Source organism: Myxine glutinosa, chromosome 12, assembly GCF_964187855.1.
Source record: "Myxine glutinosa chromosome 12, kmMyxGlut1.1, whole genome shotgun sequence".
Taxonomy (NCBI): domain Eukaryota; kingdom Metazoa; phylum Chordata; class Myxini; order Myxiniformes; family Myxinidae; genus Myxine; species Myxine glutinosa.
In genome coordinates this window covers 25,461,117-25,476,693 of record NC_136272.1, presented here as the reverse complement: position 1 = coordinate 25,476,693, position 15,577 = coordinate 25,461,117, and the positions used below count along the sequence as shown (strand labels likewise).

Genomic DNA, 15,577 nt, shown 5'->3' with positions numbered 1-15,577 from the left:
TATGAGGGATCTCTGGGTTGCTCCCGGGAGATCAATCAGCTATCTCAGTACCTCGCCTGTTCAAGCAGAACTGCCCGGGGCTAATCAGCAACTACCAATGGTAAATATAGTGATTTAGAGCTTTCTGCAATTTAAACAGGAACATCATCAGTGCATTCCATTATGTGTTGGCACTTGGTTTAAAAAAAAAAAAGAAGTTTCCAAACAAACCTCAAAAAAGATCTACTGGACAGGAGATCCAAACGCAACTGGCACCAGAAACCGAAACAGGCATTTTCATTTCATATACGTACGTACAGTCAACCATCTTTGTCAGTTACTTCAAAAGATGAGAACAGGGGACAGGGAGAACAACGGTAATTTATTGTGATGAGTGTGTGGTGAAAGGCAAACAAAAGTGAAGAGAAGAAGATAAAGACATGCCTCATCAGAGCCATCCAACTCCGGTAGTTCTTCATCACATCCCATCTTGTTCATCATCTGCAAACATCCGGAAAATTTACCTTGCACACGTTTCACTCACAAAATTGTATAAAAAGTTTAAATGTACAATTCATATTTTGTGCTCAAGGATTTATTGTACAAGCAGCATTTGCTCAGGAACGGCTAAACTATTCCTGCTACTATTCAGCCGAAGCCGAGCAAATTGAGGCCAAGGCCATTTATTCCTGATACGTCAAAGACCCTGCAACCCATGCCTACAGGAAACAGACCTTTTTGGAACGCCGGCCGCACTTTCCAGCCAATCATCATGCAAGTTTGCTAAAAAAATATATATCCAAGGGTATGTTGAACGTTTTATGGTATCCACCGAAACGGTTGCAGGGAAAACTAATTTAAAATCTAACAAGCATTCTGAGTGTTGCGCTGAAATACATGTCCCCTACCAAAGTTCAAAGTGCCATAACTTTGTCAAAAATGATCGAATATGCAAATTTATGCACGGTTGATGCTGGTTTTCAAACTTGATCTGAGGTATGCTGAGACACGTGTGTCACGCCTCGCCTCGTTGATAAGCCCGCGAGGTCGCTCCGTGCAGCGGCCTGCACATATTGCACTGTGTGAATTATATAAATTATTACCAACTCACGGTCTGAGGTACTGGCGATTCAAGAGATATCCATTTTTTAAATATTTTCGTTTAATTAACGATATCTGCCAAACCACGTGCCCCATCGCAAATTCCAAAAGGACATTTTAGTAGACTGATATGCTGAACAGATTTGTGAAGTTTCCCCTCGATTGGATCAAAAATGAGGGAGGGGCTCGGTTTTAAAGGTTCATGCTTAAAAACGTCATAACTCTGAAACCATGTGACGCATGACGTCATGCTCGCTGACTTTTTTGTTCGTCATGGGTATGCGATTCTGCCTGCAAAGTTTGGCCTCGATCTGTTCAGCCGTTGCAGAGAAAAAGGGGTTTTCGTGTTTTCACGAAAAACAATATGGCGGCCGAACCACGTGACGTCATAATTACCATTAAAATATTCTACAGACCGAGTCCATCATATGGTGAAAATTTTATCTCAATCGGTCCTATTATTGCAGAGAAATTGGTTTGTAAAGGAAATTAAAACTTTAAATGGCACTGAGTTAAGGGTCATCAGAATTATCAGAATTTCCAAAGTTCAAAGTGCCATAACTTTGTTAAAAATGATCGAAACGTCGTGAAGTTCGAACCTGACCTGTAACTTATCATGAGGAAACCATGTACCAAGTTTGAAATCATTAGCATTAAGCGTTTAGAAAAAAAGTCCGGAAAACTGTTCTTTGCGTGACGGACTGACGGACGGAGGGACGGCGTGCAAACCTATAGTCCCCTCCGGTGTACACCGGTAGGGGACTAATAAGAAGGGGGAGGTGGGGAGAAGAATGTATTCAGTCATGTGTAGATTGTAATAACTATTTTCTTGTTCAAACTTGAAGGTTATCAAAAAAAAGAAGTTACAGAAGAAGCCATGAACAATTTTGATCATTTTACCTGCCAAAAAAGAAAACACTTTTCAGGGAGGGGGGTCTCCATGTAATCGGCTTTCACCCTAGCAACCACATTCCTGGAACTCATCTTCAAGGCGAAAAAACCCAGTCACATGCTTAATGCGTGATATGATTTGCTGGACTAATAAGGCTATTTATAGTTACTATGACTTTGCCCTTTCACATTTAAACCCAATGTTTAATTATTTTCTCCATATTCTCATAATAAAAGTTTGTTACCATCTCCCACTGTACAGGGGGATGGGCTAGTTATAACATTAGGATCCGGATGTTCACTTCACAAGCTCACAGACAGGGGTGAAAACATAACCTCCGTCCACCTTCGATAACCAACGTAAGTTAGATTAATGAACAAGATTAAATAATTAAATTGATATATGTGGGAAAATTACATGCCCAGACCAGGAATCGAACCCAGGTCCTCTGGAAAAACCATACCAGTGCTCTGCCATCTGAGCTACCTGGGCAACCCTGACCAAGCATGCTACGTAGGTAATAGGTAACACTTACATAGGTGATCAACACTCACACTAGAAAATTCATCATAATTTGAAAATTCGTTGTCTGAAGCATCTTCCCAGTCCAACCAGTTTGTGAAATCCACACTCAGCCACAAAAGCTGTGGGGGCAAGAAGGTGGGTTTATAACAGTATCATCAGAAATAGGTTCAATTTTTTCTTTTTTTACCAATTTCACAAAATCAAACTTGGCAAAGCTCATTCTAAAATGGCAAAGCTCAACCTCATAAAAGCATTCTTGCTTGATCACCTCAATCTTTCGTATAAATGTAATTTCACTCAGACTAAAGTGAACTTCAAATAATTTATACAGAGCTGCTTACTTGAGAAAAGATTAAAATAGTAAATGTTTCTCCTCGTTTGATGAACCTTGTACCTTTTTTTTTTCAATACAGGATCTTGGCTCATTGAAGAGCGAGGTTAGAGGTGAAAGGACGACGTACTGATAAGAGGCAGTTGGGCCTTACCAATTAGTGACAGTACCTTGGACTTTTCTTTGGTAAGTCGTGGCCACGCCATGCCTGCACTTCCTTTCCTCATGACGCAATGTACAGAACGATCGGTGCGGTGGTAGTTGCTTTCCTAGGAGGGAGAAAATACACATAATACATGGGAAAGCAGGCATAACAAAGCATATACAGTACAGTGAAAACTCTCAAATCAAAATTTATTGTGACCGAAGAATATTGGGATTACAGAAATGTTTGGATTTTAGAATATGAAATATTTAGTTAATTATTTGATTTTTTTTAAATTTGGTATACGACGTTAAGACTCGTGGAAGAGCTGGCTATCACACTGAATGAATTAGGATGCAACAGAACAAAGGGAACAGTAGAGAGTGTGGGGGGAAACACCAACAGCAGGGTTGAAGGACAAAACAAAGGGAGAGTTGGATAAAAGGGATGTGGGGAGGAATGAGGGGTAGGGTGAGGACACATGGGATTTGTAAAGAAATTGAACTACCACTTAAAGTGCCTTGTTGCCCTCTTCAACATTTCCTGAAGTCATTTGTTTCATGAACTTCAGTTTCTCCTTCATTCATTTCTCTTGGGCAAGGTAAATAATCATTATTTATTTTTGAGTTATAAAATTCATCCTCTGCAGGAAGGTTATACAGTATACACCGATCCACTTTGAACTCCCGTATCCCCTCCGACAAATGTGGATGGCCCTTGGCCACTTCAGTGTTCATACCCTTTGCATAACATATCAATTATGACGTGTCAACCTTCTCGCTTGTCTCATGACTGTGTATCGTTTTTGGCCCTATCACTCAATGGTGAAGAATCACTTAAGAACAGAAAATCAGAGCCGTCTCCCTCGACATATCTTGTGCCTTCGATATGGTCTGGCAGCCCACTCTGCACACCAAACTCTCCTCTTATGGTAACCTCCATGCATTGCTCGCAGACTTCCTCTCCTAGTCAACATGTGGCTCTAAATGGAATTCTCTCATCTCCTCTTCCCGTCGAGGCTGGAGTTCCTCAAGGCAGTGTTCTGGGCCCTGTGCTTTTTCTAATCTCCATCAATGATCTCTCCGACTCTCAAGCAAATCCTATTTGTCATTTTACTGATGACTTCACTCTCTGCCGCTTCATCTCTCATCCCTCAGATCGGCAGGCAGCAGCCTCTTCATTCTCTGCAGACCTGGGTAATATTACAAGCTGGTCAAACAAGACCTTCAATCCTGACAAATCTCACACTCTCACTTTGTCTCTCCAAAAAGACCGTCTGGATAACCCTCCCATCTACTTTCTCAACAATCCTCTCAAATAAGTTCTGTCACTCAAGCTTTTGGGTCTCACTATCAGCCATGATCTTTCCTGGGAAAACCACATTTCCAAGCTGGCCTCCAAAACTGTTCGTCCGATTGGCACGAAATTTTCAGAATATGAGCAGCTCCTCCTGTGGAATTTTAAGAATGATAATTATGATATCATAGGTCACATGTGCCTTCTTGGTAATCTTGGCACCATCTTGGGCACCAAGGCGCCATCTTGGAAAAACCTCGCACCTCTATATCTCTGAAACCACTCCATGGAAAAAATTGAGACCTGGCTCATTGTCAACTACTCCCCATGGGGAATAAGATATGTTAATGATGTCATCGGTGCCTTCGTTATGAGTTATGACATTATAATTCGACAAATATAACACTTATCCATCCGATCATTATTTTAAAAAATTCAGCAACTGTTGGTCTGATGGGCACTAAATTTTCATCATAGGAGCACCTCCTCCTTTAGAATATTTTAATGATAAATCATTACGCCATAGGTCATGTGTTACAGGAGCCATCTTGGAAAAACCGAAAAACGTTGCACCTCTATATCTCCAAAACCACTCTATGGAAAAAAATTGAAACGTGGCTCATTGTAAATAACTCCATATGGGGAATAGGTGTTGTTAACGATGACGTCATTGGTGCCATAATTATGACGTCATGATTCGACAGGGACAACGCTTAGTCTGATCAGTTTGAAATTTATTGAGCATGATCTATGCAACAATTATATTAGAGAATATAAATTTATGATGTCATCGCTCACATGGTCTGGCAGCCATGAATATATATTGTTGTGGATATGAGAATTGTGTTTTTTTATTGTGTAGTAAATGGTAAAATATCACCCTCCTTCCTCCAGTTGTGTATAAAGGTCAAAAGGGCGTCCCTTAGTTAGGTCATATACAATCACCTTAGCCAATCATAGATTTCCTCCTTGTTGGTAGTTTATTTCCTTATTCTATGTAGGTTAAGGCTGTGTCTTCCATTAATTGACACTCCATTGCACCGAATTCAAATAGAGTAGATTCCTTTCACATTCTCCTAAAGCCTCGATTGCCAACTGCATTCGCCGCCATTGCCATGTGCTCCGGCTCGGAGAAGAAAGGCGTGTCTCCACCTCGTCATAGAGGGGAGGAGTGAGTCGGCCCCGCTCAACCAACCCAGCCAAAGGGGTTTGGCTTGAGAGGGTGGAGGAAGAGCGATCGGGAGGTTCGAAAAGGTTGAAGGGTGTGGCCTATATAACCCGCACCACGAGGCCCCCACCAGAGACGAGCTTCAGAGAGAGATGGGAGACGCGTAAGAGAGGAGCCCTGAGAGCAAGCATTGAAAGAGATCCATGAGAGCAAGCGTTGAGAGAAAGTCCTGAGAGCAAGCAAGAGCAGTACCACGCAGCTTTGACTCCACCAGGCAGCGTTGGCTCCACCAGGCAGCTCCGACCCGTTACCCCACGGGAGCCAGATATCGGTGGCCGTCGAGGTCCAGCCCGACGTCCCGTGCGGGGTCAAGCTCCAGCCAGCTCCGTGCCTTCCTCTCCCTCCAGCCATACACCACCTGCCGTTCCTGTCATCATCCCCCGTGTAAGTGTGCTTGTAGTCTGTCTTTGTCTTGTCCTGGGGTATTAATTAAGACTGTAGGTAAGCTAGCGTTGCACTGTGTCTCCTTGATTCCTTCTGTCTTTATTTTATTATCTTTCCTTCTTCCTTGGTTATTTTGGTCCTGTAAATAATAGTAATAAATATAGTAGCATTTCCAACCCTTTTGCCTTCGTCTTCCTCTTCTTCACATCCTTGTCGTTTTGGTAATTTCCCAATTGAATACCGGTGGCACGATTTGGCCAACGTTTAAGGAATCGGGTCTAGTCTTGGTAAACAGCTCACGCCGCAGTTCGCTTCGCTCGGCGCAACATCCATGACGCTGCGGCCGTGAGCGTGGGGTGTTCCTTCGCATACCGGGAAGCACTGGTATTTAGGTCATAGGACTTGTGGGCCTAAAACCCTACCCAGCGCCGACCGGGCGTGGCGTCATACCCCCGGGACCACGTCGGTCAGTAACAGACGAGGGCCTTAATCCCCCCTCGATAACGGGAACCGAGGCCGACGTCGGGTTCCGCAACAATATATATATGAATGAATGATAGTTTTAAGGCATTTTCCCCGCTAGAGCGGGGGTTAGCCTTGCGGGCCCCATGACAATCATGGTTCCCTGTTTGAGGCAATGTTTTTATGGCCGGATGCCCTTCCTGACGCCAACCCTTGGTCGCCTCTTACGATGAGCAGGGATATTGGATCAAAAAGAAAAAGAAAAAAGAAACGTTCAAAACAGAAGAGTTGGCTCACACTAAGTTTACTGCGCAGGGTAAGTATTCTATGAATACCATCTAGTTATTAGATGTAATTAATAGACGTACTCATGGCCCAAGTCGCATTCAGATAGTAAATAATTAGACATACTCATATGGGTCGACCAAGGCTTCACCTCGACGAGGGTTCGACGTCCACCCACATCTTTAGATTTTATATACAGTGTATATATATATATATAATATTATATATATATATATATATATAATATTATATATATATATATATATATATAATATTATATATATATATATATATATATAATATTATATATATATATATATATAATATTATATATATATATATATATATATATATAATATTATATATATATATATATATATAATATTATATATAAAAATATATATATAATATTATATATATATATATATATATAATATTATATATATATATATATATATATATATAATATTATATATATATATATATATATATAATATTATATATATATATATATATATAATATTATATATATATATATATATATATATATATATATATATATATATATATATATATATATATATATATATACATATGTATGTATATATATATATATATATATATATATATATATATATATATATATATATATATATATATATATATATATATATATATATATATATATATAATGGTATCTGTAATCTGGTTCTCCAACCTAATGAGCGGACAACATGACGTCATCGCCATGCACGTCCGCCTTGCCTGCAAAGTTCCAGAGGAACCATCTAGCAGTGCGTCATTACGGATTATAAATACAGATACTGTCACAAGTGCATGCAAAACTCACAGTTACCGACCTGGTTTCGCCCTTGTTGGGGCTTGTTGGGACTCCATATGATGAGTGGATACCAGAGATAACGTCACCGCGTGGCAGGCGGTGCTTATCGCTCCCAGCAAGGTGCAGCAGCAGCTGTATGGGACACCTTGCTGGCGGTTCTCCACTGATGATATGAAGGTCGCATAGTGACTGATATATATATATATATATATATATATATATATATATATATATATATATATATATTGTTGTGGATATGAGAATTGTGTTTTTTTTATTGTTTTATTGTGCACCCTCCTTCCTCCAATTGTTGTGTATAAAGGTCAAAGGGCGTCCCGTAGTTAGGTCATATACAATCACGTTTAGCCAATCATAGATTCCCTGCTTGTTGGTAGTTATTTCCTTATTCTGTGTATTAGGCTAAGGCTTTGTCTTCCATTAATTGACACTCCATTGCACCGAATTCAAATAGATAGATCCCCTTTTATTCCCAAAGCCCCATTCCCAAAGCCTCGATTGCCAACTGCATTCGCCGCAGCTGCTGGGCGGTTTTCACCGCGACTCCATTAGCCACGAGGTGGGCTCGGAGAAGAAGGGGGAGGAGCCGCCGAATCCAGGGCGTGGCCCGCCGATCGTCATCAAGGGTGGAGCCAGAGAGCCCGTGCCCACCAATCAGGGCCGAGGCGACCTCACCGATGGGCGTGTCCTGGAGGCCGGCGGCTTGATCGCCCGAGGGAGATATAAGCGCGCGCGGAAGCCTTTGAGATGAGTGATGAGTGGGAGTCCAAGGTGGTTGCGTTTGAGAGAAGAGTCCAGACGAGCTTGGTAAAGGCAGAGGAAGGGATCCCCATGGAGAGTTGCGCCCGTTAAGAAGTTGGCTCCACCAGAAGTTGGCTCCACAGGCAGTTTTGGCTCCACCAGGCAGCTTCGACCCGTTACCCAGCGGGAGCCAGATTGCGGTGGCATCGGTGGCCGTCGAGGTCCAGCCCGACGTCCCGTGCGGGATCAAGCCCGAACCATCTGCCCCAGCTGAACCTTCCCATTCCTCCTTCCAATCATTCCTGCCTGCAAATTCCCCATTTGTGTGAGTCCGTCTTTGTTTGTTCTGTCTTGGGGTATAAGTTAAGCCTGTGTAGATAAGCTAGCATTTCACTGTGTCTCCTTGATTCCTTCTGTCATTATTTTATTATCTATCCTTCTTCCTTGGTTTCTTTTGGTCCTGTAAATAGTAATAAATAATAGTCGTAGTTCAAACCTTTTTGCCTTCGTCTTCCTCTTCTTCACATCCGTGTCGTCTTTGTCTTTTCCCTCATTGAATATCTGTGGCACGATTTGGCCAACGTTTCAGGATCGGGTCTAGTCTTGGTAAACGGCTCACGCCGCGGTTCGCTTCGCTCGGCGCAACATCCATTACGCTGCGGCCGTGAGCGGGGGGTGTTCCTTCGCGTACCGGGAAGCGCTGGTATTTATGTCATAGGACTTGTGGGCCTAAAACCCTATCCAGCGCCGATCGGGCGTGGCGTCATACCCCCGGGACCACGTCGGTCAGTAACAGACGAGGGGCTTAATCCCCCCTCGAAGGGGAACCATAGGCCGACGTCGGGTTCCGCAACAATATATATATATATATATATATATATATATATATATATATATATATATATATATATATATATATATATATACTACTGTGTTCAAAAAGTATCCGACCTTTATTTTTCGTGCGTAAACAAATGAAGCTAGGGAGGCGTTGATTGGTGCACATATGTAGGCGATCCTAATGCACACGCGTGAATTTTTTCCCACCTGCAGAAGCTGTCATTCGACGGCAGACCGCCGATGAGTGAGGACATGAAAGTGAGTGCCGTCGGATTTTCGTTTTTGACAAAATGATGGAAAAACTTGAACAACGCTACTGCATCAAATTTTGTGTAAAGCTTGGCGATTCCCAAGTGGAAACGATCCGCAAGATTCAACACCGTTCATTCCATTATGAAGGAGGATTTGGGCTTCAGGAGAATCTCAGCGAAGTTCGTACCAAAGCTGCGAACGATTGAGCAGAAGCAACTCCGTTTGGAGATCGCACAGGACATGCTGGAGACTGTGAACAGCGATCCCAGCTTCCTCAACACAGTGATCACTGGCGATGAGTCCTGGGTTTATGGGTACGACCCAGAAACCAAGTTGCAGTCATCACAATGGAAGCATCCAACATCCCCGAGGCCAAAAATCACAAAATTTGATGCAGTAGCGTTCAAGTTTTTCCGTCATTTTGTCAAAAACGAAAATCCGACGGCGCTCACTTACATGTCCTCACTCATCGGCGGTCTGCCGTCGAATGACAGCTTCTGCAGGTGGGAAAAAATTCACGCGTGTGCATTAGGATCGCCTACATACGTGCACCAATCAACGCCTCCCTAGCTTCTTATTTTTTTACGCACGAAAAATAAAGGTCGGATACTTTTTGAACACACTACGTATATGTATGTATATGTATATGTATGTGTGTATGTATATATATATATATATATTGTTGCGGATATGGGATTTGCATCCATCCATATCCGCTTGTAAATATTCCCCTATTTCCTCAATACTTCCCAACTATCCCCAATCCCCTAGTCCCATTTTCTGTAAACAACACTCTGTAGACCCGACCTCCCCCTATTTCCCCCATTAAATGTCGCATCCAGGTCCACCGCATCTCACATAGACAACTATAGGACATCTTGCTAGTTATTCTTATTCTATGTCAGTTAAGGACTCGTTTCCATTAATTCTGACCCTTCGTTGCACCAGAATGTGATTGTATGGCACCGTTAGGAAGTTTAGGACCTCCCAATACCTCCCCGCAGCTCTTCCTCACGGTTCAGCAACAACAACAACAGCAACGGCGGCGGCGTGCACAGGGAGTGCGCGTCCTCACTCCGGCTTGGTTGGTAGGGGGTGTTGGGAGGGCATGAGGCCTTCCCAACGAGCCGCCATCGAACATGTGTGCTCGACGGGGTTACCAAATAGGGGCTCCCTATCGTCAGCTCCTCGTCAAGGGCGGAGCCCGGTAACCCCCGCACCCAATGGAAGCGGCGGACCGGTCCCATCTGGGGCGGAGCCAACCAGCCGAGGGCGTGTCACTCCCCGCTGAGCATGCGCAGGAAGAGGGAGGTGACGTTAGATGCGCGCTGAGCTTGGAGCAAGCAAGACGTACCCTCCGAGCGCTGTGAGGCCTCCCTGCATCTCTTGGACCATGCTTGATCCTGTCCCCGAGCCAAGGTGCACCTTGTGCTATCGAACTACCTGTCCTTCCCTGCCATCAATCCCTGTGTAAGTCAGCCTTGTTCCGTTTGTCTGTGGTCTGTCTGGGATAAGATAAGACTGTAATTAAGTGCCTATCTCTTCTGTGTCTTTACCTCACTACCTTGTAATCTACCCCTTTTCTCCACCACTGTAATTATATCCTCCTCCGGAGGTCTTGAGAACTGTACCCCTTGCGTCGTTTCATCTATCCCAGTCGTTGTGTCCTTTCCATCATTGATTTAGCATAGCGCGATTTGGTCAACGTCTGGGTGGAATCGGGGTCTAGTCGGGGAATAACTGTTAGGTCGCGGTAATACACCCCCGCTCGGTCAAAATAACATCTAAACCGCGTCCGTAACAATTGGTGTCGGGAGTGAGATACGGACCCGAAGCGCGCTTAACGCGCTCAAAATTACAAGTAACCGAAATTTGATTTTGTTTTACAAAAAAAACCCGAATTTTGAAAGTCGCGCTATGGGAGATCAAGACGGCTGGGTTCCGGTAGAGGAGAGTGAGGCAGGGTCGATCCAGGACCAAATTGAGGGACATCAGGAGAGCGAAGCAGTGAGGGCGGCAGGTTCGCAAAATGGCGTCCTCGCGCAAGAGGTTACGGGCGCGCAAAAGGGCGCCTCGCACATGGCTACGGCGACCGCGCCCGCGACCGTAGCAGCGCCGTTGGTGGATGTGAACCTTTTTTTTATACAAATGAAGGCCCTTATGGACAAGAATAGCGAAGAAATGGAAAGCAGAATGATGGGGGTAATGGGGAACCGGATGGATGCTCAGAGTGAGCAAATGAGGGCTGATAGTGAGCGATTGGGGGGCAGAATGGGGGGCAAAATGGGAGAAATGGGGGAACGGTTAGAACAAAGGATGGGGTCCAATAGCGAGAAATTGAGGGATGACATGGGAAACCAGATCGGGGGTTTAAGGGATGACATGGGAAACCAGATCGGGGGTTTAAGGAATGACATGGGGGCCCAGATCGGAGGGTTAGGGAGTAGAATAGAGGGATTAGACAATAGATTAGGGGAAATACAGGAGGGGTTAACGGGGGTAGAAAACAGAATGGCCGCTCAAGAGAATCAAATGGAAGGGATGAAAAAGGGGTTAGAGGGGTTAGAAAACAGTATGGAAGGCAAATTGAGGGACATGAGGGACCAAGCGGAAAGGGAAGTTAAAAAAATGGGGCAGCAGATAGAGGGGGTCAGAATAGGGGTAGAAACTAAATTGGATGCTCACAGGGAGGAAATGGAGCAGATGAGGGTGGCATCTGGGCAGGAGATGCAAGTGATGGGAGAGGAGAGCAGAAGAGGTGTGAGTGAGGAGGTCGGAGGAGTGCGCGAGGAGGTGAGGCACTGTAAGGAGCGCATGGAGAAGGAGGTGAGAAAGGGGACTGTAAAATTGCAAGGTGGTATAGAGGAGTTGACGCTGGGAGTAGAACAACTGACAGTGGGACAAAAGGAGTTGGGGGACCAGGTAAAGAAGAACACAGCGGTAATAGAGGGTTTAAAATCGACACAGAAGGAGATGAAAAAGGACGTAGGGGTAATTAAAAAAGAGTGTCAGACGGTACATGAGGACCTGACGAGGAAAATGAACAAGGTGGTAGAGGTGATGGAGGTTAAAGAGCGGGAGGTGCGGGAGCACATAGAAAAAAATAAGGTGGAGTTAGAGGAAGAACTTAAGGGGGCGCACGAGGAGATGAAGGAGGTGAAGCAGAAATTAGAAGAAGTGGAAGAAGGGTTGAGCGAAATTAAGAAGCGACGGAGAGAGGATAAAAAAGAGATAAAGGAGGAAGTAAAAGAATTGGTCCAAAGTCTGTGTTCGGATCGTGATGATGTGCTCATTAACCGGATGAGGAATTCGCAGGTGATGGAGGAGAAGCGAAGAGAAAGAGGACCCGGTGTAAGTGGTGACCAATATGGTCGTGCGTATGATGCGCCAGGTGATTTAATAAGCTTGGGGGTCGAGATGGACCCGGGTGTTCGTGAGAGGCCGTTGGTGAAGTGTGCGACAGGTCTGGTGTGCGAAAAAGGAGGTGTGCCAGAAAGTCAGACTCTGGGGTGCATGAGGAAAGAGTGCGCTGTCAAAAGTAAGGAAGAGTGTACACCTGTGGTGAGTGTTACAGAGGGTGTAACGGGAGAGTGTGCGCGAGAAAGGTGTGTAACGGACAGGTGCATGAGGAAAGAGTGCGCTGTCGAGAGTAAGGGTGAGTGCGCTGTCAAGAGTGGTGGTGGAAGTAGTAAGAGTGACACGGAGCGTGAGTTGGTGGTGGCAGGTGAGAGAGGATGTACACCTGGAATGGAAGGATGCACACCTGGAATGGTCGAGCGTGTGTGGGAATGCACGCTGGAATTGGTCTTGAGGCATGTGGTTGGGTGTGCGAGTGAGAGTACACCTGTGATTGTCACAGAGGAGGTGACCGAGGAGGGGGCGCGAAGAGGTGTGTTGGTGAGGTGTGCGAGCGACGAATGTGTGCCAAGGTGTTCGGTGGTCAGGTGTGTGACCAAGTCTGTGAGTGGAATGAGTGTACCTGGGTGTGTAAGAGAAGGTGCAATGACCAAGAGCAGGGAAACGGCTGGATGTATGAGCAAGAAAGGGGTAGCGTATGCGTGTAAGCATGCAGGTGAGGCATCGACGGTAACCGGGTTAGCGGTTAGAGCGACTTATAGCCGAATCGGGCCCTCGGTGCGTGCCGGGCTTCGCGTGCCGCGAGAACCAGCGGGGATCCGAGCCACGGCGGGTTCGAAAGGACCGCCGTACGCGATCCACGCTGGGCCTCGCTTTGAACGGCCGCGTCCGTGCTCCACCAGGCGGAGCGGGCAGCCCGATAGGAAGGGTCGTCATGGCGACCACTTTTTGTTGAGGCATTCCGGCAGGTCGAGATCGGGCCATGGGATGGCTCCGTGCCGAGATGGTGCGTGGGACCTCGGCCCGGGTAAACCTCCTTCCCTGCACCGAATGCGGGACGTATCCAGCCGCTGGCACCAAACAACCCGCATTCATGGCTTGGCTGTACGAAGCCGAGCTTTAGAAGTGAATTGGCGCACCGAGAGGCATTAGTAAGTAGACTGTAATGACGAGGATAGTGTTTTGGCCCCGAAATTAGAAAAACAAAATTTGATGATTGGCAAAGGATTGGCAGTAATGATTGGCAGATGATGGGTAGTGATTGGCAAATTTTTGATTTGTTGAAATTTGATGTGCAAAATTGGTAGTGGGAGATGCCCGATGTGGTGGGATGGCAACTCTGTCATCCCTCACAAATAGGGGGCAGATGCGCTATAGATTATGGGGTGTATGGCAGTGAAAACTAGCCCGGGTCGGTTAGGATATTGTGTGTAGGGATCTAGCGAAGATGACATTAGGTAACATTAAGGTTAGTTAGTGACAAGGATACCTGTAGAGGGGACGCAGGTAGATTAGAGTGGATGATAATGATGTGGGAGCGCTGAGTGTAAGGGAAGACGGAGGAGCGCGAGTTTTAGAAGGGAGTAGACAGAGTAGATGATGCAGTGTGAATGGAAGTGCTGGTGAGCAGCTTCAAATGAGGCATCGGTGAGGTAATGCTCCGAGGTGTGTGTGAGTGTACAAGTGATGAATGAGAGAGCATTACGGATGAGTGTCATGGTGAGTAGTGAGTGTTGTGGATCAGCGCGAATGCGCTTGGGGGAGAGAAGGGTGCAGGCGGCACCAAGTATGAGAGCACAGGTGTGCAAGTACAGGTGTGTGGAATATATGGAGCAGAGAATGAGTGGTGTGGAGAGAGTTGGAGTAAGTGGTACGGAGTGGGGTGCATGGTGCGAAGGTGTGGATGGGGGAAGAGTGGACCCCTTTTCACGAGTACCCGGGGAGGGTAGTTTAAAGAATAGTTAGAAGGTATAGGTAAATTGTGGTTGGATATTGGCATTTGTGGTGCGGTTGCAGAATGGTATTGTGGATGGGTGCATTGGTGTGGTGAAATTGGCTGGTCGTGTGGCCTGTTAGTATGAGTGTGAATGGTTGGGCACTCCGCCACTGTTAGATGTCGGCCAGGTGAGGCCGCAGGTGGGCTCTGGGAGCCGTTAGTGTCAGTGGGTGCCTGAGGATCCCGGGTGTGGATCGGGCAGCCCGTGCCAGAGAGGGCACTGAGGGGGTGAGAGTGCGAGAGGGCCTTCCCCAGTTAGTTAGGTTAGGGGGAGGAGCAGGTGAGCTCGGTAGGCAACAACAGTGGTGGAGGTGTGCAGGTGGGCGGACCAGCTGGGAGCGTCACACGACCCAGCCACCGAAATTGTGCGGGGGCACAGAGTGTTGAATCGGGGAGTGAGACCCAAATTGATGGTGTGCACCACAGATGGTCAATGGGATTTTGGTTCTTCGAACCACATAGAGTAATGAGGGCCAATGGTTTGGCAGGAGAAAGACCCCGGGTAATGTAAAGTTGTTAAAGTCATTTAGGAAATAGTTAGGATTGATGAACCTGTCGCACCATACGCAGCCACTTTCCTGAGGTGGTGATGATGACTCCACACCTGTGTTCCTTTGTTCTGTGTTGCAGGAAAGGAGAATTGCTGTGTGGATTTGTGAGACGCATCACGACGTGGATGAGACATTGGGGTGATTCCATCTCTCCCTCCTTAGGAGGGACTGATGATGAATTGGTGATGGCAAATTTTGATGTTGAGTTGGAGATGGCAAATGTTGATGAGAGTTGGAAATGGCAAATTTGATTGGTTAGGAGGGAGAGAAGACGAATTTGGTTTATGGGAGGAACGGGGAAGACAGTAGGGACGTTTGTTGATGTGTAAAGTAGATGTTTATGGGTAGTGTTG

The 15,577-nt window shown here is 45.7% G+C and overlaps 1 protein-coding gene across 1 annotated transcript in view; it reads right to left on the bottom strand.

Moving 5' to 3' along the window:
• The window catches only part of PTGES3 (prostaglandin E synthase 3), a 37,115-nt gene that overhangs the window by 7,223 nt on the left and 14,315 nt on the right, over window positions 1-15,577 (bottom strand). The window contains exons 4-6 of the mRNA XM_068133005.2: window positions 2,999-3,097; window positions 2,527-2,616; window positions 424-480 (exon numbers count right to left, since the gene is read on the bottom strand). Of these exons, the coding sequence (XP_067989106.1) occupies window positions 424-480; window positions 2,527-2,616; window positions 2,999-3,097 (246 nt within the window). The remainder of the gene's footprint in view (window positions 1-423; window positions 481-2,526; window positions 2,617-2,998; window positions 3,098-15,577) is intronic.